Source organism: Cyprinodon variegatus, unplaced genomic scaffold, assembly GCF_000732505.1.
Source record: "Cyprinodon variegatus isolate N-32 unplaced genomic scaffold, C_variegatus-1.0 Scaffold199, whole genome shotgun sequence".
In the NCBI taxonomy this organism is placed as follows: domain Eukaryota; kingdom Metazoa; phylum Chordata; class Actinopteri; order Cyprinodontiformes; family Cyprinodontidae; genus Cyprinodon; species Cyprinodon variegatus.
The window spans coordinates 976,428-996,513 of record NW_015150652.1 but is presented as its reverse complement, the minus strand read 5'-3'; the positions used below and the strand labels follow the sequence as shown (position 1 = coordinate 996,513).

Sequence of the window (20,086 nt, the reverse complement as noted above, 5' to 3'; positions counted from 1 at the left end):
TGATCCAGCTTCAGAGCAACTGGCACAAACTGCAAAAAAACTGACCTAACATTCTTAAAATCAATGTGAATATGTATTAAATAATTGAACATACACTTAACAGGTCCTTGATAACTTTGTCAGTTGCTCATTAACATAGTGAGTCAGTCGATTGTGGTATCAACTCTAGATTTCAGCATTTTGGCTTGATAAAGTTGGGCTGATTTGTTTATGGATTATAGTCCAAAAAAGAGAACTCGAAGAGTGAAGGTTGGATGAAAATGTTTTGTTGATGTCAATATAGCAGTAATAGAAAGCCAAAAATAGCTGAAAAAATATAATTGTAGGCTCTGATATGAAATCCTGGATGAATCCTGCTTTACATTCACCATTAGGGCTGCTGGTTGTGGATATTTACCCTTTGGACAATATAATAAGCCTTTAAGACTGTATAGTCTTAATTGTGCAGGCCTCTTCATACTCCTGTTCCTGTGATGGGGGAACTGGAAGTCTTTTACAGTTATCAGATTTTAGTCCAATGGAGCGCCTCAGAGATGTGATGGAACGTTGAGAAATGCATCTTAAATTTTAGCCAAAAAAACTGCTACTGCTGCAACTGCTTGCTGCGCTTAAATCAACATGTACCAAAGCCTTTGGGGAATGTTTAAGACTTTTTGTTGCAAATTGCGCTTTTGTGAGTTTGATTTAAAAAAAAAAACAACAGATCAAGTTTAGGACATGTGCTTTAATGAATTAATAATATAACATATTAATTGAATTACTTTCTGTTTTATCATAATTTAAAATCCATCCAACATCCTGCAGTCCATGATTTCCTCTTCATATGTTTTAGTCCTTAGAAAAAAAGTTATTCACTAACCTTTCATCTTAAAAATGTGGACGCCTGACACAGGAGTTTATTTGCTTCTTTTGGTTTCCAGGTAAAAACAGTATTTTCCCCTTGGATCAGCCATGGCCTTCAGCAAAGGATATCGTATTTATCACAAGCTGGATCCACCGCCTTACAGTGTCATAGTGGAAACGAGGACCAGGGAGGAATGTCTCATGTTCGAATCAGGAGCTGTTGCCGTTTTGTGTGAGCCATCTTGTTCATCTTTAAACTCCATCCTTGGGTGGTTCAGTGGTAGTATGACACTTAGGATGTCCTGCTAATTATGTTTTTCTTTCTCCTCTAGCGGCAGCAGAAAAGGAGACCATTAAAAGTACCTATACCAGGATCTTTGATGCATATGGAATTCTGGGAGTTCTCCGGCTTAACCTTGGTAGGAAAACAGAAAATGACTTTTCCTTAAATGGCTAATGTCAAGTGCACCTATAAAGCCCCTCTGGTTCGTGTCAGTTAGTCATAAGCTGCTTTCTGCCATCCCACGTACGACCTGGAAGGCTCTTGTTATCACAACAAGGGACCAGGATCGTGAAAGGTTAAAGCTCAGTCTTCTGGAGGGCTGAGATTAGACTGGCTGCTGAATTCCTCCTAAGCAGAACTGCATCAAATTGCAGTTAACCACCTGCTTTTGTTCTGTTAATATTCCAGGTGACTCCATGCTCCACAGTCTGGTGGTTGTGACTGGATGCAGCTCTGTAGGAAAGGTGCAGGATTCAGAGGTCTTCAGGGTCACGCAGACAGACTTTATATCACTGAAGAATGATCCAGCTGATGAGGACAGGATTGCTGAGGTCCGCAAGGTCCTAAACTCCGGTCACTTTTACTTTGCCTGGTCTTCCACTGGAGCCAGCATGGACCTAAGTCTCAACGCACACCGCAGGATTCTAGAGGACACCACAGACAACCGCTTCTTTTGGTAGCAACCTTAAAATCTAACTATTTAAAGTTCATAGAAAGGCCTTTAGGCATATATTTGGCTTTCAAATGACCTGGAATGAGAAAGCTAGCATATATGCAAAAATGGATTCTGCTGGGTTATTTTCTATTTTTTTTAATTAGATCTCTCTCCCTCTTTATAAATAACAAGGAACCAGTCTCTGCACTTGCACCTTAAACACTATGGAGTTAACTGTGATGACTGGCTGCTGAGGCTGATGTGCGGCGGCGTGGAGATCAGGACTATCTACGCAGGCCACAAACAGGCCAAGGCTTGCATCTTCTCTCGCCTGAGCTCGGAGCGAGCCGGGACACGATTCAATGTCCGAGGAACCAATGATGACGGGCAAGTGGCCAACTTTGTGGAGACGGAACAGGTTAGTCGCAGCTCTTCCATACTGAAAAGTGGCTGCTTAGATTACTGAATGGGTGCATTCTGTAAACCAGTCAGTCCATTTTTAAGTTGCTATAAACTAAACCTTCCAATATTATATCTATTGCAATGTGGCTTTAATTTTAGCGCTTTTTCTTTGCAAACTGTAGCTTATGTTTAACGCACCCTGCGGATTAGACTATTTTGGTAACTACAATTATTACATCATAAGTCAACGGTTTCTATATCAGTCAATACATTTTATACATATAAATATTACTTTTCAATAATGATGATAGACTTTTTGTAAATACTCAAAACATGAAACTGAGTTTTTAAAGTTATTCTTCTTGGAGAATCTCAAATCTTTATTTTATTGTTAAATGTGTTGCCAAGTTTCCGTCGACAGATTTTAATCTTGTTTTCATATTAAATGATTATAGGTTTTCTACCTTTGTGTTTCTTCTGATAAAAGGGAGAATCATTGTAATCATTTTTTTGTTGGAAAGTCTACTAAATGAATTTAGCGAATAAACTATCAGCCTAATTATGTTGCCTTTCTTTCTTGTTCTGAATGTTCTTTAAAACATCTGATCAATTAGTCGTGTGACAAACGTTTTCCTTTTTTTAAGGCTATTTTCCTGGATGATAAAGTCTCCTCCTTCATCCAGATCCGGGGCTCCATTCCTCTTTTCTGGGAACAGCCGGGAATCCAGGTACTGAAAGTGTCATATAGCACCATCGATTATGTCAGGCTTTTATTGAACTCAGGAGACAGTTGTGATAAGTGATAGTGGATGCTGCAGCCATAGTTGGGACAGTCAATATCATTTCCTGTGACAGTGTGTGTTTGCAGTGTTTCTCCTAAGGTTCCCAGTCAGTCAGGGTCTTGGCACCTCCTATTTCATTCATTCCTGCTTCCATGTTGTGTTTGTTATGAAACCTTTACTCAATTTCACATATTATAACCCTGAACAGTCTTTTTAGTGGATGTTATTTGTTATAAAGTTAAAGAAAATATTCCTAATGGCTGATTTTAAGTAAAGTATAGAGAACCTTTTTATAAATAACAGGTTTGTAGGGAACATCTCTTTAGCAGGTAAGAAAACTTCCCAATTTGTCCCATTTATAGCTTAAGAAAGCTTAAAAAAGTCCAGTATGAAGCAACCAAATGTACAGTGGTATTTAATAACAAACACCCATTAGTTACATAAAAATTAAACAGAAAAACAAGTCCTTGTTTTCACAGCAGATGCCTTTATACCAGTTTTAACTCCTTTTGTCGCTGTGTTCAGAAAAAGTCCATTAAGGGTGTTTTGTTGCACCTACATGAGAATCGGCACCCTAATGGACTGGATGAAAACCCCCACCTGGTATAACCTTTTTTGTTCAGTTTTGTTTTGCGTCTCTTTTTGTTTGTTTGTATTTTTTTTTATATAATTTTTGGGTGGGTGGGGGCTCTGCTGCTCTTGCTGCTGCTTTATTGCTGCAGATAGGCATTCTTCTGTGCAATGTCAGAGTTTATGGGTGGAAAATCAAATGTCAAGCTTCCTAATAAATGTTTAGTTCCGCTCCTCTTTAAGGCACCTGTCCAGGAAATACCATTTTGATCATATCTCAACTTCCATTTATGTCCTCACAGCCGACCGTGTCACAGCAGCCTTACTCCAGTTTGTCTGCTCCCGTCCTGACATTGCACAGATTGGTACTTTAGATAGGAACGTGGGGGAGGTTAATGATAGTAATAGTGGTTGGTAAAGGGCCTTTTTTCTGTTTTTCTCAGCTCCCAGACTTCTTGGGTCAGGTGAGAGAGTCTGGTCTGAAAACAACCTCTAACCACTTCATCTGATTTTCTCCAATATTCCCACAGCAGCTGGATCCACGTTAACCTCTAACAACAGCAATCTGCTGCAGGAAGCTAAGACTGTATCAGACACCTATTCAAGGCCACTTTACTCAAAACACAAATTAGTGGGCTTGGGGTTGTTTTCAGACACAAGGGTAGTCCTCCTGCTTTGACGCACCTTTTGAGCTCTCCCCTTCTACCCGTCGTGGCTTGTAGGCTATCCTCTTCATGCCCTCTGATAAACTACCTGAGCAGGAGGGGTTAATTTAGCTGTATTTAAAGGTTGAGTTTTCTTCCAAATATTTGCTACCCCTAGAAGAAGAAAAAAACTGTAATTTAGCGTTCTTATCATTAGCTATGCAATGCAAAAACCTGGCAAGATAGTCAGTAGGAGTAGTTAAAGTCACGTTCATTGTTGTATTTTTAATGCAGATGCCTTTTATTAAATCAGAACATCTTGAACTTATTCTTGGTTTTGATATTTATAACTTATAGATGAAATATAAAAGTGCTTTCTTTGTGAACAGTTTGTTCATACACCTCATTTTGCTTAGATTACTGCAGCAGTGCTACATAGTATTAAGGGTGATCAGCTTGTGGTGTCACTGAGCTGTTAGCGAAACCCAAGCAGCTCTTATAGCGATCATCTGTATTGTTGGATTTTGGTCTCTTATTTCACAATCCTCCGTAGATTCATTCTTAGACTTTAGTTTAGGTCAGTTTGCTGAACAGTTTTCTTCACTCAGAAGACCTATTGTTGTGGTCCAGAGATGTTTTGACCTGTTCAAGAGTGGCTTTACAAGATATAGGATATAAATGAAGCTTTCTCTCAAAGGCTATCTCTTTCTCCACAACACTTTTTCCTTCCACTCAACTTTTTAATCTAAGTGCTGTGAACAACCTTATTTTTTATATACTGCGTTTTGTGGTTTATCATCTTTGCAGATGGTTTGGCGCCCGTCTGCTGGACGACATGCGACCACCTTCCTGATGATTCAGTTGGCCATAACGAAACATTTATTTTAAAATTTGCTTTTAGGATTTCTGACATTTTTCTAATTGTTCTTAGATCCCACAAAATACATATTTTAAACAACGCTCTAATTTATTGAGCTAAAACTATGGCTCTGTAGGAAATAATTTACATGCTGAAAGATGCAAATGTCATGCTACGCTAACAAAGATGAGTTTTAGTTACATCTATCTTCAATACCTGACAGTGTAAAAGATTGCATTTATTAAGATTTTGCTGATTGTTTTTATGTTATAAACTAAGTGACAGAGTTCAGGTCTGGACTGTCCCACAACAGCCTGATTGGTTTCAGATATCCTCTCAGGAAGTTGTTAAATATGCAGCCGCTGGACCTGCATGACCGGCATGAAAGAAAAGGAGTCACAATGGCCGCAGTGTGGTTTACAACCGCACTGTTCAAATATAGATCTATGCAAACTGCAAAGAAGCTACCACTAGCTTTCATCCTAGTGGTTTCCATACAGACAGAAATGAAGTAAGAGTAGAAAATGATTTTCCACTAGCATATATATCGTTGATGGGAGTATCAAAGAGACAACAGGGAACAGACTTCCTTGTTGCTGCTAGTGTTAGCTGTTCTTGCTAAGCCTCAGTAGGTTTAGTTGCACAGATTTGAATTGAGTTCCCTGATTCGGTGCCAGCTGGTTGTATTAGATTTGTTGATGGAACAGCGAGACTATGATCTGGGGAAGGGAGGTGTTGGAGAGATGATGAGATTTCTCTGCTGCTCAGTGTCACCATGTTGCTCCTGTCCCACTCTATTCTGTCTCTATTTTAAAGTCAGCTGAGACCTCATCTGTCTGTTTCCAGTGCTGCACCCATGTCTTTTCCACATTCTCAGGTTTTCGGGGCATCCTCACCATATGCATTGAATTTTTTTTTTAATCTATCAAATAAGGACGCTGTTGTTTGTGTCTTTGCAGGTGGGTTCACATCGTGTCAAACTGTCAAGGGGATTCGAAGCAAACGCACCTGCTTTTGAAAGGTAATAAACTGTTAAGCATTTCTTTTGTTAGCGACTTTTTTCGCATTTCTCTCCTGCGTTATTTGATTTCCTCTAGATTAATAAACTTCTCAATATCTATGCATGTTTGACAGCAGGGGAGGGTTCCAGCCAAAACATTCTCTTTGCAGTTATTCAATTGGAGGGAACATTTTGGACACATTTACAGCCTTTTATCTGCTGTTTCTCACCAAAAAAATCAAGTTTTGTTTTTTTGGTATCTTGTTCTTTTTTTTTATGTTGTTGAAAGAGTCCAATACTTCTCTCCATATATTGTCTAAAAGTTCTCTCTATTGGTTTAGTAAAAAAGTATGTTTAATACCTGTTTAAAAGTTAATTAAAAATACTGCTTTAGTTTAACACACTATAATTTATTAATCATGACTGTAGGTTTTCTCAACAACTTGGTGGTATTGCTTCACTCCATTTACATATTTTTTTCCATTTTGTGTTCTTTTAAACCACTGTAACCTCCTCTTTTACCTTTCTTTTTTATACCTTTCTTTTACATATCTGTTTATAAATCTCAATGGAGATTTAAGACGTCTTTTTTGTTGGGTATTAAAAAAAGTCATAAAGGTCTTAAATGTTATAAACTAAAATCAGATATGAGTAGCTGTTCAAATACTCAGTCTATGAGGCTGCTGCTAAATAACTTAAAAAATAGAGCCAAGAAGACAGAGATGAGTGGAGATAAGTTTGGCTACGTTTAGGAGATTGTTGCAAATTACAAATTGAAAACTAAGAAAACAGATTTTACTCAGGTATTAACAGCGTTTGCTCAAAACTTTGATCCACCTTTGGCAGGAATTACAACCGTAAGTCTGTTTTAAGGGTATTTCATTATCTGCCTTTTTTTTGCAGTGTATCTCATGGTCCTCAGGATTGGATGGGACAGTTGTACACAGCGCTTTTCAGATATCTCAAGAGATGTAGAATTGGATTAAAGTCTGAATTCCTTTTCAGTCACCCTAAGAAGGTCCCGTAGTGGTCCTGCAGCCACTCCTTTAAGTTCTTGGCCATGTACTTTGGGTTGTTGCCCCAGTTCAGAGTGCTTTAGAGCAGGTTTTTATCCAGGATCTCTATGTACGTCATTACATTTGCATTTCCCCTATCCTGACTCATCTGCCAGTTCCTGCTGCTGTAAAACATCCCCATAGCATGATGCCACCTTCATGCCTCCATGACTCCACTGGCCCAGTAATGAGTGGTACCTTGTTTTCTGCAAACATGATGCCCTGCATTCACCCCAAAGAATTCAAGCTTTGCCTCACCACACCAGGGAATTTTGTATCATCATGGACTGAGAGTCTTTCGGATGCCTTTTGGCAACAGACTGCCAAGTGGCTTTTATCAAGTAGGGGCCTTGGTCTGGTCACTCTGCCATACAGTCCTGACTGATTGATGTGCAGATGGTTTTCCTTCTGGAAGCTTCTCCTCTCTTCACAGAGGAACAGAGTGATTGTCCCTGACTGTGGCCCTTCTCCCTAGATGGTTTAGTTTAGACTTCCAAGGCAGCACTAGCAAGAGCCCAGTGGTTTCAAACTTCTTGCATTTGTGAACGATGGACCTTCAAAACATAAGAAATGGTAACTGGCCTGTACTTATATAGCGCTTTTTCAAGTCAGGAGACTTGACCAAAGCGCTTTTCACTACATTTAGTCATTCACCCATTCACACACACTCACATGCTGATGGTGGCAAGCTACATTGTAGCCACAGCTTCCCTGGGGTTCACTGACAGAAGCGGGGTTGCTGCACACTGGTGCTACCGGGCCCTCTGACCAACATCAGTAGACAATGCAGGTGAAGTGTCTTGCCCAAGGACACAACGACATGGAAAGTCGGAGCCGGGGCTTGAACCGTCAATGTTTGTTCTGGGGAAAACTATGTAGATCGTATGTTTAAGTAATGAAGCCGTTTAGAGCATCTGAAAACTTTAAATATGTAACCAGAGACTTGCAGCAACTGACAACTTTTTCCCGAGAACTGAGGATGTCCTAAAATGACCACCGTACTTGTCCTTCCTCATGTACCTCAGAGATCCAATGTCAATGCATTCATTATTTGTACTTTTCAGTTGTTTTGTGGCAGGGGTGTTGACCAGGGCTTCCTGGTTTAACATCTGTGCCACACCCATGTTGCTCTGGAACCGTCCTTATCTAACCACCGCAGCCTCTTTTGGAGCAGTTGTTGAGAGGTTTACTTCAGTTTAAGATGACTTTTAAGAGAGCACTAAAAACAACCTTTGTTAATTTCAATTTGCACATATTGTGCTCTTTGTTGATACGACTCATAGTCTAGCATTATATTAATATAAATCTATAAAACAATGTTTTAAAATTAATCTCATTTGCATTTTGTAGAATAAAAAAAAACATACAGTATTCCCAGCTGTCTATTTCTGCATTTGCCACTCTATTAGTATATGGTTATTATTGTATTTACCAAGTGAGTTTTCACAGCTTTTGTTTATACAAAGCTGCAATATAATCACTACCGGTACAATAGTCTGTTTTCATATTGCAGGCTTTAACCAATTTATTTTTGTATAATATAAAACTAGCTCAACTTAAACTGCTTGTTGCGCCACTCAGAGTGTGAATAATTTTGAACACCATAATGATCCTGAATACATCTACTTCCCTAAGTGGCAACTTGTAAACAAACATCTTAACTTGGTAGCTCTATGAACAGTCACACCGTCTATAATGTTAAACCTATAACATTTGTCCCTACTTCTGAATCTGTTTTTTAGGCATTTCACTGCGCTGCGGAGGTTGTATGGAAAGCAGGTGATCATCAACCTGCTTGGAGGCAAAGAAGGGGAACATATGCTCAGCAAAGCATTTCAGGTAAAAAGTCACTGCTCTGTTTTGTTTGTCGTTCTAAAGGATTTTATCTCGTTCCGAAAACAGCAAAGTTTGAGTGAATCTGCTGCAGGCTGGGATGTGTCACAGCAGGCCCTGTTATTGCACATTGCTTTGTGTAAGCTCAGTATTGACCATAATGAATTGTTCCTGCTAAAGCATCATGGATGATGTTGCTCAAGACAGAATGTGTCACTTCCTGTTCTACTTTCAGCCAGGCTCAAGTTACCAAAGCAAGTTCAAACATTGAGTAAAATGCCTCTTTTGTTGTTTTTTTACGAGTGTAAAGCTTTATTTGATATCTTTATACATATTGTGACAGTATAACCAGTCCTACTGTTTGATAAAACAGGATCCTTTAAGCATTTTACTCTGATTAGAGAAAAAAAAAAGAAAACATTGTTTGCATAATGAATGTAAATTACTGGTGACACAACTGACTCCACTTACATGTGAACAAATACCTTTTCTGCGTTTTTTTTTGTCTTCTTCAGAGTCACCTGAAGGCATCAGAGCATGGCACAGCAGTGAAAATGATTAATTTTGACTATCATCAAAATGTGCGAGGTGGCAAGACTGAAAAGCTCGCCAGTGTCCTGAAACCCCAGCTCAATAAATTCATAGAAGAGTGCGGGTTCTTCTACTATTCAGGGGAAAAAGGAATTGTGAGGTAAGAAAACGCCACCTCCTGAACCGATGTGTCTGTTTTCTCTTTATCTGCTTCCTGTTACAGTAAGAGTACCAGTATTACTGGTATGTTTACACCAATGGATGACAGGTGCACATGTTCCCCATTTCCGATAATGATCTCCTATAGCAGTGTTTCCCAACCGGGGGTACGCATTCCCCTAGTGGTCCGGGAGTGCATTGCAAGGGGTATATATTATATATACATATATATATTAGTTCTTGGGTAGTAAACTAAAATAGGGCTGGGATCTGTTTTGCTTTGTGAGGACCCAATTGAAAAAATAAAACAAGCTTTTATCAACCAAAAAGTTCATTTTTCTTTTTTGAGTTCAGTTTCAGCTTTGACTCATGTCACAACTAAGCTCTTCTAATTGCCTCTACCCATTGTTCTCAGTTCTTGGTCAGTATTCCTCTTAAAGGCATCTGATGAATCTCTTAATAATCACTGAGATCCGTTTAATAAAATTGTATAAAATACATATAATATTTGAAGCACTAGATCCATACCAGAGATTTGTAATTATAGTTGTTCTTTTCAAAAACAAAAACAGTTCATTGAAGATAGAAAACATGAGCAGTGAAATATACTCAATACTTTACTAATAAAAGTGAAAATTAAGTAAAAAAGGTTTGTTTGATTGATTTTATTCTATTTGTTTAGCAGGTTAAATAGTCAAAGTCTGATATTTTGATTCAGTGATAATTTATAAGTCGAAAGAACTGTAGCAAACTATATACTCTAATGACTCAGTTTGTATACAGTTTTCGCCTTATTTCGTCAGGTGTAGACATTATATATGGGACATCAAAATGTTTTTCTGAATTTTTGTTTCAGAACCCAGGGAGGGACCATAAGGAGTAACTGCCTGGACTGTTTGGACAGAACCAACAGTGTTCAAGCCTTCTTTGCTCTTGAGGTTGGAATCCAGCTACTCCTATGATACTAATGCATCAAGTTTAAATGTAATATTTTAATCAAACTGCCTCCTTTCTTCAGATGCTGCCCAAGCAGTTAGAACAAATGGGTCTGACAGAGAAACCCCAGCTGGTGGCCAGGTTCCAGGAGGTTTTCAGGACCATGTGGTCAGCTAATGGCGACTCTGTCAGTAAGATCTATGCAGGGACCGGAGCCCTGGATGGCAAGGCCAAGGTATGCGGTGGGACAAACCAATACTTAAACTAAACAGAACATTTATGGTTGTTTTTGCAGATTAGCAGTACTGTGTTTGATCGAGTCCAAAGGTTGGTTTCCATAGCCGGATTCTGCGCCAGTTTGTGATGCAGGATTAATGTCTAAACTATTTTGCTCTCTTATGACACAATTTTAGGATTACTACAATGTTTTTAAAAATATGGAAAAATATGAAAGCTGTTGTAATATTTAAGTGTAATAAATTGACTAAAAACCCCCCAAAAATAAATGCTTACTTAAAAGAAAAGCAAATAGGGCTGTTTCTCTACTTTATAGCCTTTAAACCCCCTCAGGTTTATGGTGAACTCTTGGATCTTTAACTGGCTCTACTTTAGGCTCACAACAAGGAATTGGCTGTTATTTAACACAAATTAGGAATTGAAAATGCAAGTTTATGCATTGAAGAACCTATGTTCTATGTTGAGTACAGGTTTGCCAGCTTTTTCTATTATAGCCTTTGAAATGTATGTAATCTAAGTTCTTCCCAGATCCTCGTTACCGTACTGCTGATTGTGTCGTTCCATGATGTTTGAACCAAATGGATAATAAAATCTAAATTGATCTATGTTTCGAACTAAAATATCGAAATTGAAGAGATTATCACATTTTTAAGGAAAAGTCCGGTCAGCAAGGAATAACCAATGGTCATTATTTATACCTAAAACTAATATGTTTGCAGGGATTTAATGAATTTAGCATTAATCAGTAAAAAAATAAAAACAATATTTTTCGTCGCGATCACTAAGTCTGGGACCTGCCATTTTTGCCCTAATTTAGTAACTTTAGTCACTCCTGTCATCTTGCGGCAGTGATGTTGTGGTGCCGTAACCCGAACGCCATTCCGCCCCTTTTACAAGCAAAATCAATGGGAACTACTAGACACCCCTGCAATCAAAAATTATTTAAGATTTCGAGAGGACTTCACCATTGAAATTCGCGAGAGCTATAGTTAAACTTGACAATGTCCACGTGCATGGCAGTTGGATGTTGTAATACATTGGAAAAGTGGGGAAAAAAATAGTTATTTCACCTTTCCAATTCATGATCCAACACGGGTTCGTTGTCCTACTTTAAGAGGGAGGATTTGCCGTTGAACTTCTGGCCAGAGAAAAAACACATCATTCACCTGTTACTCTGCTTCACATAGTGCACTGGTCATTGCCATCATGCATAATGGCGCATTGTGATAAACACCAGATACAGCACTGGGACTTGCTCAACAGCCGATATTGCACCGTGATGTCACAAACCGGTAGTGGCAGTAGTGTTCTTTGACAAACATGGATGCCTCTGGTAAAGCACATTCAAATTAAATTAGTCTTAATGAAAAACAATAATTTCATACTTAAAGTATTATCAGAAGGTTGTATTCTGAATGTGACCGAACTTTTCCTTTAACCCACTTGATGAAATGAAGTTTCTATAAGAAAGAAGCTAATGAAAGTGTAAGATCCAAACAGTTGTGTGAACAGTTGATCGCCTGTGTAGACTTTTGTGCTTCTCTTTCTTTAATAATTTGTATTGTCTCTTTTGGCTAACCTGTGGACCACTCCACCTACGTGGTAAGTCATCAGGATGGTCGATGTTGTTTTTGAGCTGTGGGACTATTTCTGGTGACCTGTGTATTTCAGGGTCTAATGGTTTGATATGAGAATGGAGGATGGGATAGGTGAAATCTTTTCATGTTTACTCCGTATAATCCCTGTCTGCTTTCCTTTGATTATCCTTCTGATAACATATACTTTCATTGAACATTCCTGAAAATCTCACTCTGAGCAGAATTATACAATTAAAAGAAATAAAGAAGGGAAAAGGCTTTGGTTAAATACATCTGGTGGTATATATTGTCATTTATTCTAATGTTTAAAGCAACACATGCAACCTTTCTTGGAATCTAGAGAAATCTGTTAAGATTGCCACCTTGTGGTGGTTTAGGAAAGCTAAAAAATGTAAAGCTCTTTGCCCAGAAATCATTTAAATCTACTACAATCAGCTCGAAATCTGATGGATCTCTCTAGAAAATTCCTTCCAGTCTTTTTGTTTTACCTTTTTTTTTTTTTCATCCTGCTGTGGGCAAAATGTAAAACATCCAATATAATACTTAATGTGTGGCTCTTTTTAACTTCTGGATACTTTTCTTCCTGTAGGCGGGAAAGCTCAAAGATGGCGCTCGCTCCGTGACCCGCACCATCCAAAACAACTTCTTTGATAGCTCCAAGCAGGAGGCCATCGACATCTTGAGGCTGGGATCCACACTAAACAGTGATTTGGCAGACAAGGCTCGAGCCTTGCTCACCACTTCCAGTCTTTATGGTAATTTTTTTTTAAAGTGGCTTAGTATTTAATGGAAACCTCGTAGAAACTCTAAATTGCTCTCTTCTGAATTGTCTTAATAACTCTTTGACAAAAGCATGTTTTTCCAAAATTGGACACTGAAAATAAACTGAATAGCCATGAAATTACGTACACGCTCCTGTTCTTGTATATACTTATAGATTTACAGTGCAATCCATATTTTTGTCTCCTTTGAAATGCATCCTTAAACAAATTAATCTTGTAATGCTGCTGAATAATCTCACACAGAAACGTTTAAAAAGATCCAAATTTTCTTCACTGAATGATCTGACCGTGTGTTTTCAAACAATGGTTGAAAATGTTGACTCCTGATGATGAGGAAAAAAGGTTTTATTTTATAATGTTTTGCCGCTTCAGATGTCATCATGTCAAGCAGTCTTTAAAAAAAATAATAAAAAATAGTTCCACAGCACCTCAAATGTACCTAAAATTGGACCTGTGGTTTTTTCTACACATACTTATCCTTTGATTTATGCCAAACCGACCTGGAATGTTGAGTTCTACAGGTACACTTTGGGTGTTTTTACCGCTCTGATACATAAGGGTTCTCATCAGACCTGGTGGTCAGAGGCTGTTAGAAAAAAAAAAATAGGTTTTATTAAAACCAAAAGAAAAAGAAAGTAATGGATTCCTTATATGTTTCTAAAACCTTGGATAAACATGAAAAACAAAAGCATAAACTTCATAAAAAAAGGTATCCCTGTTGAGGTTTTCAGGGGTACTTATAGTTGTGCAACCAATGGATTGTGTAAAACAGGTCTAAAGAATGTGAAATGTTTTATTATAGATTCATCTAAAGCCAGAGTTTGGGTTTCAGCAGAAAGCTGTTCATAAGCAGCATTAATATTTACTCAATGTTATCTGTTGAAGGAATGCTAACCTTAACTTTTTTTCCTTCTCTCCCACTTGCAAACAATCTTAGTCACAGAGCCTGTCTTACAATCAGGTACAGTAACGGACAGACAGCAGACAGACATGTTTTCCTTCCCTGTCATAAAGTTGTTTGCATTTCATTATTTTTTTGTTTCTTTGTTGGTTGTGGTTTATTACACTGTCTGTTTTAATTAAGTAGCTGCATAAATGATTTGATTAAAAGGAGGAAATTGAACATTTTGTTTTGATGTTGCAGCAGATATTTTGGTGGGTATTTGCAGGCAGTAATAAATCATTACCAAGAATTACTCTGTAAACGTTTTTCAGTGAAGTGGTCACAGTTTTACCATCCCCTTTATTTTTAATGTTCCTTTTGACCTTCGCCTGTTGGATTTTAATTATAAACCCACTGCTTTGGTCCTTTCTTTATCAGCATTTCCTCATCCATTTGATATTCCCTCCCCCCACCCCTCTCTCTGATCTACACTCACTTAAATTTTGAACTCTAATCATCTGTTCCTCCCTCTGCAGCCTCTCCTAGAGTGTTGCTGGGAATGTGTCAGAATCACCACAAATACACAAAGCCCAAGCAGATCCGGGTCTGCGTCGGCACCTGGAACGTCAACGGGGGAAAACAGTTTCGGAGCATCGCATTTCGCAACCAAACTCTGAACGACTGGCTGCTGGATGCTCCAAAGAAGGCAGGGCTTCCTGAGTTTCAGGGTACGTTCTTATTGATTTGGGTAATGCCAAAGCTAAATCCCAGGTGCAAATTATTTTTATTGACCAGTGGGTGAAGAAGTACAGAGTACAGTAGATATAAATCAGAAGATGGTTAAAAAAGATTATCCTGTAAGCAAATCCTCCCCCTGTTTTTTTGATTTTGAAATAAAGAAATGTCTGTTTAGGATGTTTTCATGACTAATTGAGTCAGAGGAATCATGTAATTGGACAAATGTTTGTTATCTGGTTTTGTACATTTCCAATTCAGCTTTGAACTTTAACTTCACAGACAGTAAAGCCAATCCCATTGATATCTTTGCCATTGGCTTTGAGGAAATGGTCGAGTTGAATGCTGGGAACATTGTCAGTGCCAGGTATGTTTCTGAGATTAATTAGCTGATTATTAGAGTTAATAATGAACTAAGTAACTTTCTACAGTGAGAGACCTGTGACAGATTTTTATACAAATGTATTTTAATACGTTTAATACTGCTTTTGCAACAATACCTTTATGCAGATTGTCAAAAAATGTAATGTATCTTATTGGGGCAAAAAAATATTGTATATTATTTTATTATGCTGCATAAGTAACTAATGCCTCTTAGAAACATAAAACTCAAGTTTTAAAACTCAGTAATGCTTTCAGAATAATTTATGAATAAATAGAATAATAAATCTTAAAATAAATAAAAGGATTCAGTGACACCTTGAGACGATTTTTAGAGATCACAAGGGAGCAAAGGGAATCATAAAAGCTGATGAACATAGCAAACAGGTCAGGTATGAAGTTATTGCGATGTTTGAGGCAAAGGTGATTAAAAGCATCGTAAGCTTCAAACATCCAATGAAGCCTCCATGACATAAGTGAGCACCTAAAGAATGGATTGGACCAGACAGCAGTCATACATTAGCATGGCCTAGTCAAAGTTCTCATATATCTACAATACAATATTTTTAATAATTAGTTGTATATCCAGTCCAACTGAGTTTGAACTGTTTTGCATCATCTGATAGTGAGAGAAAAAGACTAGATGAGCAAAGCTGTTATAGACATAATCCAGAGGATTAGCAGCTTTAGCCACAGCAAAAGGTGACCCTACAAGATAATGAGAACCAGTCGCAGCTGCAAATATTTTGAGTTTTGTCTCCAGCAGCTTAGCAATTATTTCATGTGCTCTTAAAATAGCATGTCTATGGCTGCAACTAACGATTGTTTTGCAAATTGTGGATAGACCCATATTGACAGACAATTTTTTTATTTTTTTTTTTATCTTAAATGCGGAATGTTGTTATATTTTTTTACAGTATTTGTATAATTAAGGCTCTGAGTGGGTTGCTCTGTCAGTTAAAGGCATATTTAAGAGTCTCTATGCTCCAATTAACGATTAAAAGACTACTAAACGATTATTTCAATAATCGATTAATCGATAATCACGATTAATCTGATTGTTTCAGCCCTGAACATGTCAAAATGTGAAATGTCTGTGAATACTTAGCAGCAGAATTAATTAAAGTCATTGCTTAATTTAAGGGATATTAAATGTTTTGTAAGGAAACACTTGTTTGAAAATTGAACTCAAGTCAGATCTTAAAAAAGCAGAGTTTAGGATCATGTAAAGTTTTAACTACAAGTCATAGTAATATCAGGTTAACTTAGCTTGTCTTATTTGCGTTCTGCATCTCCTCTTTGTCTCAGCACCACTAACCAGAAACTGTGGGCAGCTGAGCTCCAAAAAAGCATTTCCAGGGACCACAAATACGTGCTGCTTGCTTCGGAGCAGCTGGTGGGAGTGTGCCTGTTTGTTTTCATCCGTCCGCAGCATGCGCCTTTCATCAGGTAAGAACTGCACAGGTCCTCATCAGAAACATTCAGCGGCTATGTTTATTAAAACTGTACATTCTTGACGCTACAGGGATGTAGCTGTAGATACAGTAAAAACTGGAATGGGCGGGGCTACTGGTAATAAGGGAGGCGTCGCCATCCGCCTGCTGTTCCACACCACCAGCATCTGCTTCGTCTGCTCCCACTTTGCTGCTGGCCAGTCTCAGGTTAAGGAAAGGAACGACGACTACAACGAGATCACTCGCAGGCTCAGCTTCCCCATGGTAGCAGCAGTTATTGTCACAAACCCGTAACCCACTTTTACCTAGCCGGCTTTGAGACCATTGTTATCCTCTCCCGCAGGGCCGTCTGCTGTATTCGCATGATTATGTGTTCTGGTGTGGGGACTTTAATTACCGAATCAGCCTGCCCAATGAGGAAGTAAAAGAGCTCATCAGACAGCAGAACTGGGATGCTTTAACAGCTGGTGATCAGTTGTTGGACCAAAAAAATGCAGGAATGGTAAGATCTGTTGCATTGAAATAGTTTCTTGCTTTAGCTGAAACAAATCTGACCTGTGATGACAGAATACAGAAAAAACTCCCCACCATGACGGCAAATTTGACAGAGAAATGTAAACGTTGGGGAAGAAATGCTGTGTTTTCCTTTGATTAGTTAAACATGGAGTGCATCCGCTGAAACGGATGCAAAACCTAATGAAGCACGGCCTCGTATATCTTTGCAGATCTTTCGAGGCTTCATTGAGGGAAAGTTGGATTTCGCCCCCACTTACAAGTATGACCTCTTCTCCGAAGATTATGACACCAGTGAGAAGTGCCGCACACCAGCGTGGACCGACCGCATCCTCTGGAAGAGGAGAAAGTGGAACTTCAACCGAACAGGTGAGATGGAGGGCAGCTTGTATAAACTATATTGATTTTAAGCATTTTTTTAGCTGGCATAAACAGAAATCCAAACATCCAACTCAGAGATCCGTCTGGATGTTTCTGTGTCTGTAACAGCTGAGGAGATGAACATGGTGGGTGCAGCCTCTACATCTGCAGAGGCGGAGGAGAATCCAGAGCAGGCCTGGAGCCCTGGGACTTTGAAGTACTACGGCAGGGCTGAGCTCAAGACCTCAGATCACAGGTAATTATCTTGGCATCTGTTGTCAAAATCAATCACTGGGCTTTATTATAGTAGTTAAACAGAGAAATACTCCTGACAAAATCTGTCTCTCCAAAGACCTGTGGTAGCAATAATAGATGTGGACATCCTAGAGGTGGATCCAGAGGAACGACACCAGGTCTACAAAGAAGTCATCGCTCTGCAGGGGCCTCCAGATGGAACCATCTTGGTCTCCCTTTGCTCCTCTGGGCCTGAGGACTATTTTAGTGATGAACTCATCGATGAGCTGCTTGATAAGTTTGCTAATTTTGGGGAAGTCATTCTCATCAGGTGAGCCGCTAACACAGAGATCCATATATGTGCTGCTTTAGCCCCTTATTGCCAGATAACTGTTTGTTTGTTTAATGCAGGTTTGTTGAGGAGAAGATGTGGGTGACCTTCTTAGAAGGTTACTCTGCTCTGGCCGCGCTGTCTCTCAGTGGTTCAACCGTAAGACGCCGCTTCTGTAAATTGTTCAAATGTTTGTTTTTTTTCTGGGTAAATACGATGGAAACAAACCTTGCTGATTGATACTACAGGTGCTCGACAAGATGATTGACATCCGCCTGAGGAGTCCAGGATGGATCAAGAGTCTGGAGGAGGAAATGAGTGTGGAGAGGATCTGCGGCAGCATTCCCACTTCAGCCAGCTCCACTTTACTTGCTGAGGATGTGGACGTGGGTGATGACGATTACGATATGGAAGGTCAGAGGTTTTGTAGATAGTTTTTTTTTTTTTTTTTACAGTTGACGTTTGTAGATAATTTTTAAACCATCTACGTGTTTCATTCTCATCCGCTGCTCCAGGTGATGTGGATGACGAGGAGGAAGACATCCTTCCCCAGCACCTGCAGCCTGGAGCAGGTTCCGCATCTGGATCTTCACCGCTGCCGTCCCCCCGCAGCAGTCCGTGTCCCTCTCCTACACATGGGGAACCTGCTGCACCCAACAGACCAAGCCGTGGACAGCAACCCCCTCGACCGTCGCAAGGTATTATTATTACACTGAATAGCAAACCACTCCACTACAGAGGTGTTCCACATATCGCCTGCATAGTTGGTAGGCTCCACCTGCTGGCATGTAAACTGTGATTTTATTGTGTTTTGTAAGAAGTGGAAGCAGATTTAAGTCCATCTTCACAATGGAGAGAAATACCAGGTAATAAGATGGGTGATGGTGCAGTTGGTGTGTTTTTCCACTTGTTTGACTGTAGAGTAGTGGTTCCCTCTAAAGCACATGTTGTTCTGTGGTGTTGATGTGTGCTGTGCAAAACTCAAAGGTGTTTCAGGATTTAATTATAGTTTGATATGACTTTTATGTAACACCACTTCACCCTGGACTGAGACTTTCTAGGATTATATATTCTTTTGATATCACACCACTCTGCTCCTGCCATGGCTGTCCCATTTACACTACGGAAATCCCTCACAATCTGGTCCATTTTTCTTAAGGTTTCTGTAGCTCTGTCTTCAGCTTCACTGTGATGAACCAAAAACCCTCAACACTTTAATAAGCAGCATGAAAGGATGCATGCTTGTATGAGTAGCACATCAACTGTTGCATGAAAGATCTAACGTCACCAATTTATGAGTCAGAATTACCAAAGACTGAAATTAATTCAAAAATAAATACTGTGATCCAGTCCCTCTTTTTTTAGTTGAGGCAGTTCTCAGAGATAAGACACCATCTTGACATCATGGCTTTTTTAAATTTTTGTTTGCCAGGCCACTCTCTCAGACTAATGCAGATACAGAATGCTGCAGCATGATTTTTATTTTATATAAACCTGATGGCATAACTTCAGTTTTAGCATTCCTCTACTGGCTTCCTGTTAAGTTTAAATTCCATTTGTAAAATTCTTTTATATGCCTTTAAGTGTTAAAATGGGCTGCTCCCTTCCTGTTTTTTTTTAAATGCTCCATCCCTACATATGGTTCGGCATTCTTCGATCAGCAGAGTGGCTGCTTTTATCTCTCCCAAATTCTCATTGAAAACCTAAGGAAACGGAGCCTTTGCAGCTGTGGCTCCTAAGCTGTACCTATTTGTTACAATACCAAGTGGTGCTGTAACCTGTGAATTTGCTCATCTAGGTGGAGCAAATCATGCAAATCATTGACTGAATGCAATCAGCAGGTTTTCCTCAGATAAAAAACTTTTAACAAAATCTGACTTTATGATCTGATTGGATTGTCTCTAAAGTGCCTTGAGTGGACATGTTGATATTTTGTGGTTATATAAATAAACTGAAGTGAATTTCTCCGGTATGACTAATAAAGTTTATTGATTTATAAATTGTGAAATAACCTGACAATGGTGGT

At 39.0% G+C, this 20,086-nt stretch overlaps 1 protein-coding gene across 10 annotated transcripts in view; it reads left to right on the top strand.

Moving 5' to 3' along the window:
* synj1 (synaptojanin 1) overlaps positions 1-20,086 on the top strand; it is a 36,320-nt gene that overhangs the window by 1,156 nt on the left and 15,078 nt on the right. For 4 of the 10 annotated variants that reach the window (XM_015379778.1, XM_015379774.1, XM_015379771.1 and 1 more), the window contains exons 2-25: positions 921-1,075; positions 1,176-1,262; positions 1,535-1,802; positions 1,974-2,199; positions 2,828-2,911; positions 3,491-3,568; positions 5,998-6,059; positions 8,836-8,932; positions 9,442-9,617; positions 10,473-10,554; positions 10,635-10,787; positions 12,977-13,142; positions 14,107-14,130; positions 14,589-14,780; positions 15,070-15,154; positions 16,477-16,617; positions 16,694-16,886; positions 16,966-17,124; positions 17,348-17,504; positions 17,625-17,751; positions 17,848-18,060; positions 18,141-18,219; positions 18,309-18,474; positions 18,576-18,758. In XM_015379778.1, the coding sequence (XP_015235264.1) occupies positions 952-1,075; positions 1,176-1,262; positions 1,535-1,802; positions 1,974-2,199; positions 2,828-2,911; positions 3,491-3,568; positions 5,998-6,059; positions 8,836-8,932; positions 9,442-9,617; positions 10,473-10,554; positions 10,635-10,787; positions 12,977-13,142; positions 14,107-14,130; positions 14,589-14,780; positions 15,070-15,154; positions 16,477-16,617; positions 16,694-16,886; positions 16,966-17,124; positions 17,348-17,504; positions 17,625-17,751; positions 17,848-18,060; positions 18,141-18,219; positions 18,309-18,474; positions 18,576-18,758 (3,322 nt within the window). In that variant the 5' untranslated portion in view covers positions 921-951. The remainder of the gene's footprint in view (positions 1-920; positions 1,076-1,175; positions 1,263-1,534; positions 1,803-1,973; positions 2,200-2,827; positions 2,912-3,490; positions 3,569-5,997; positions 6,060-8,835; positions 8,933-9,441; positions 9,618-10,472; positions 10,555-10,634; positions 10,788-12,976; positions 13,143-14,106; positions 14,131-14,588; positions 14,781-15,069; positions 15,155-16,476; positions 16,618-16,693; positions 16,887-16,965; positions 17,125-17,347; positions 17,505-17,624; positions 17,752-17,847; positions 18,061-18,140; positions 18,220-18,308; positions 18,475-18,575; positions 18,759-20,086) is intronic. The other 6 variants (XM_015379781.1, XM_015379775.1, XM_015379772.1 and 3 more) reach the window with 5 other exon arrangements.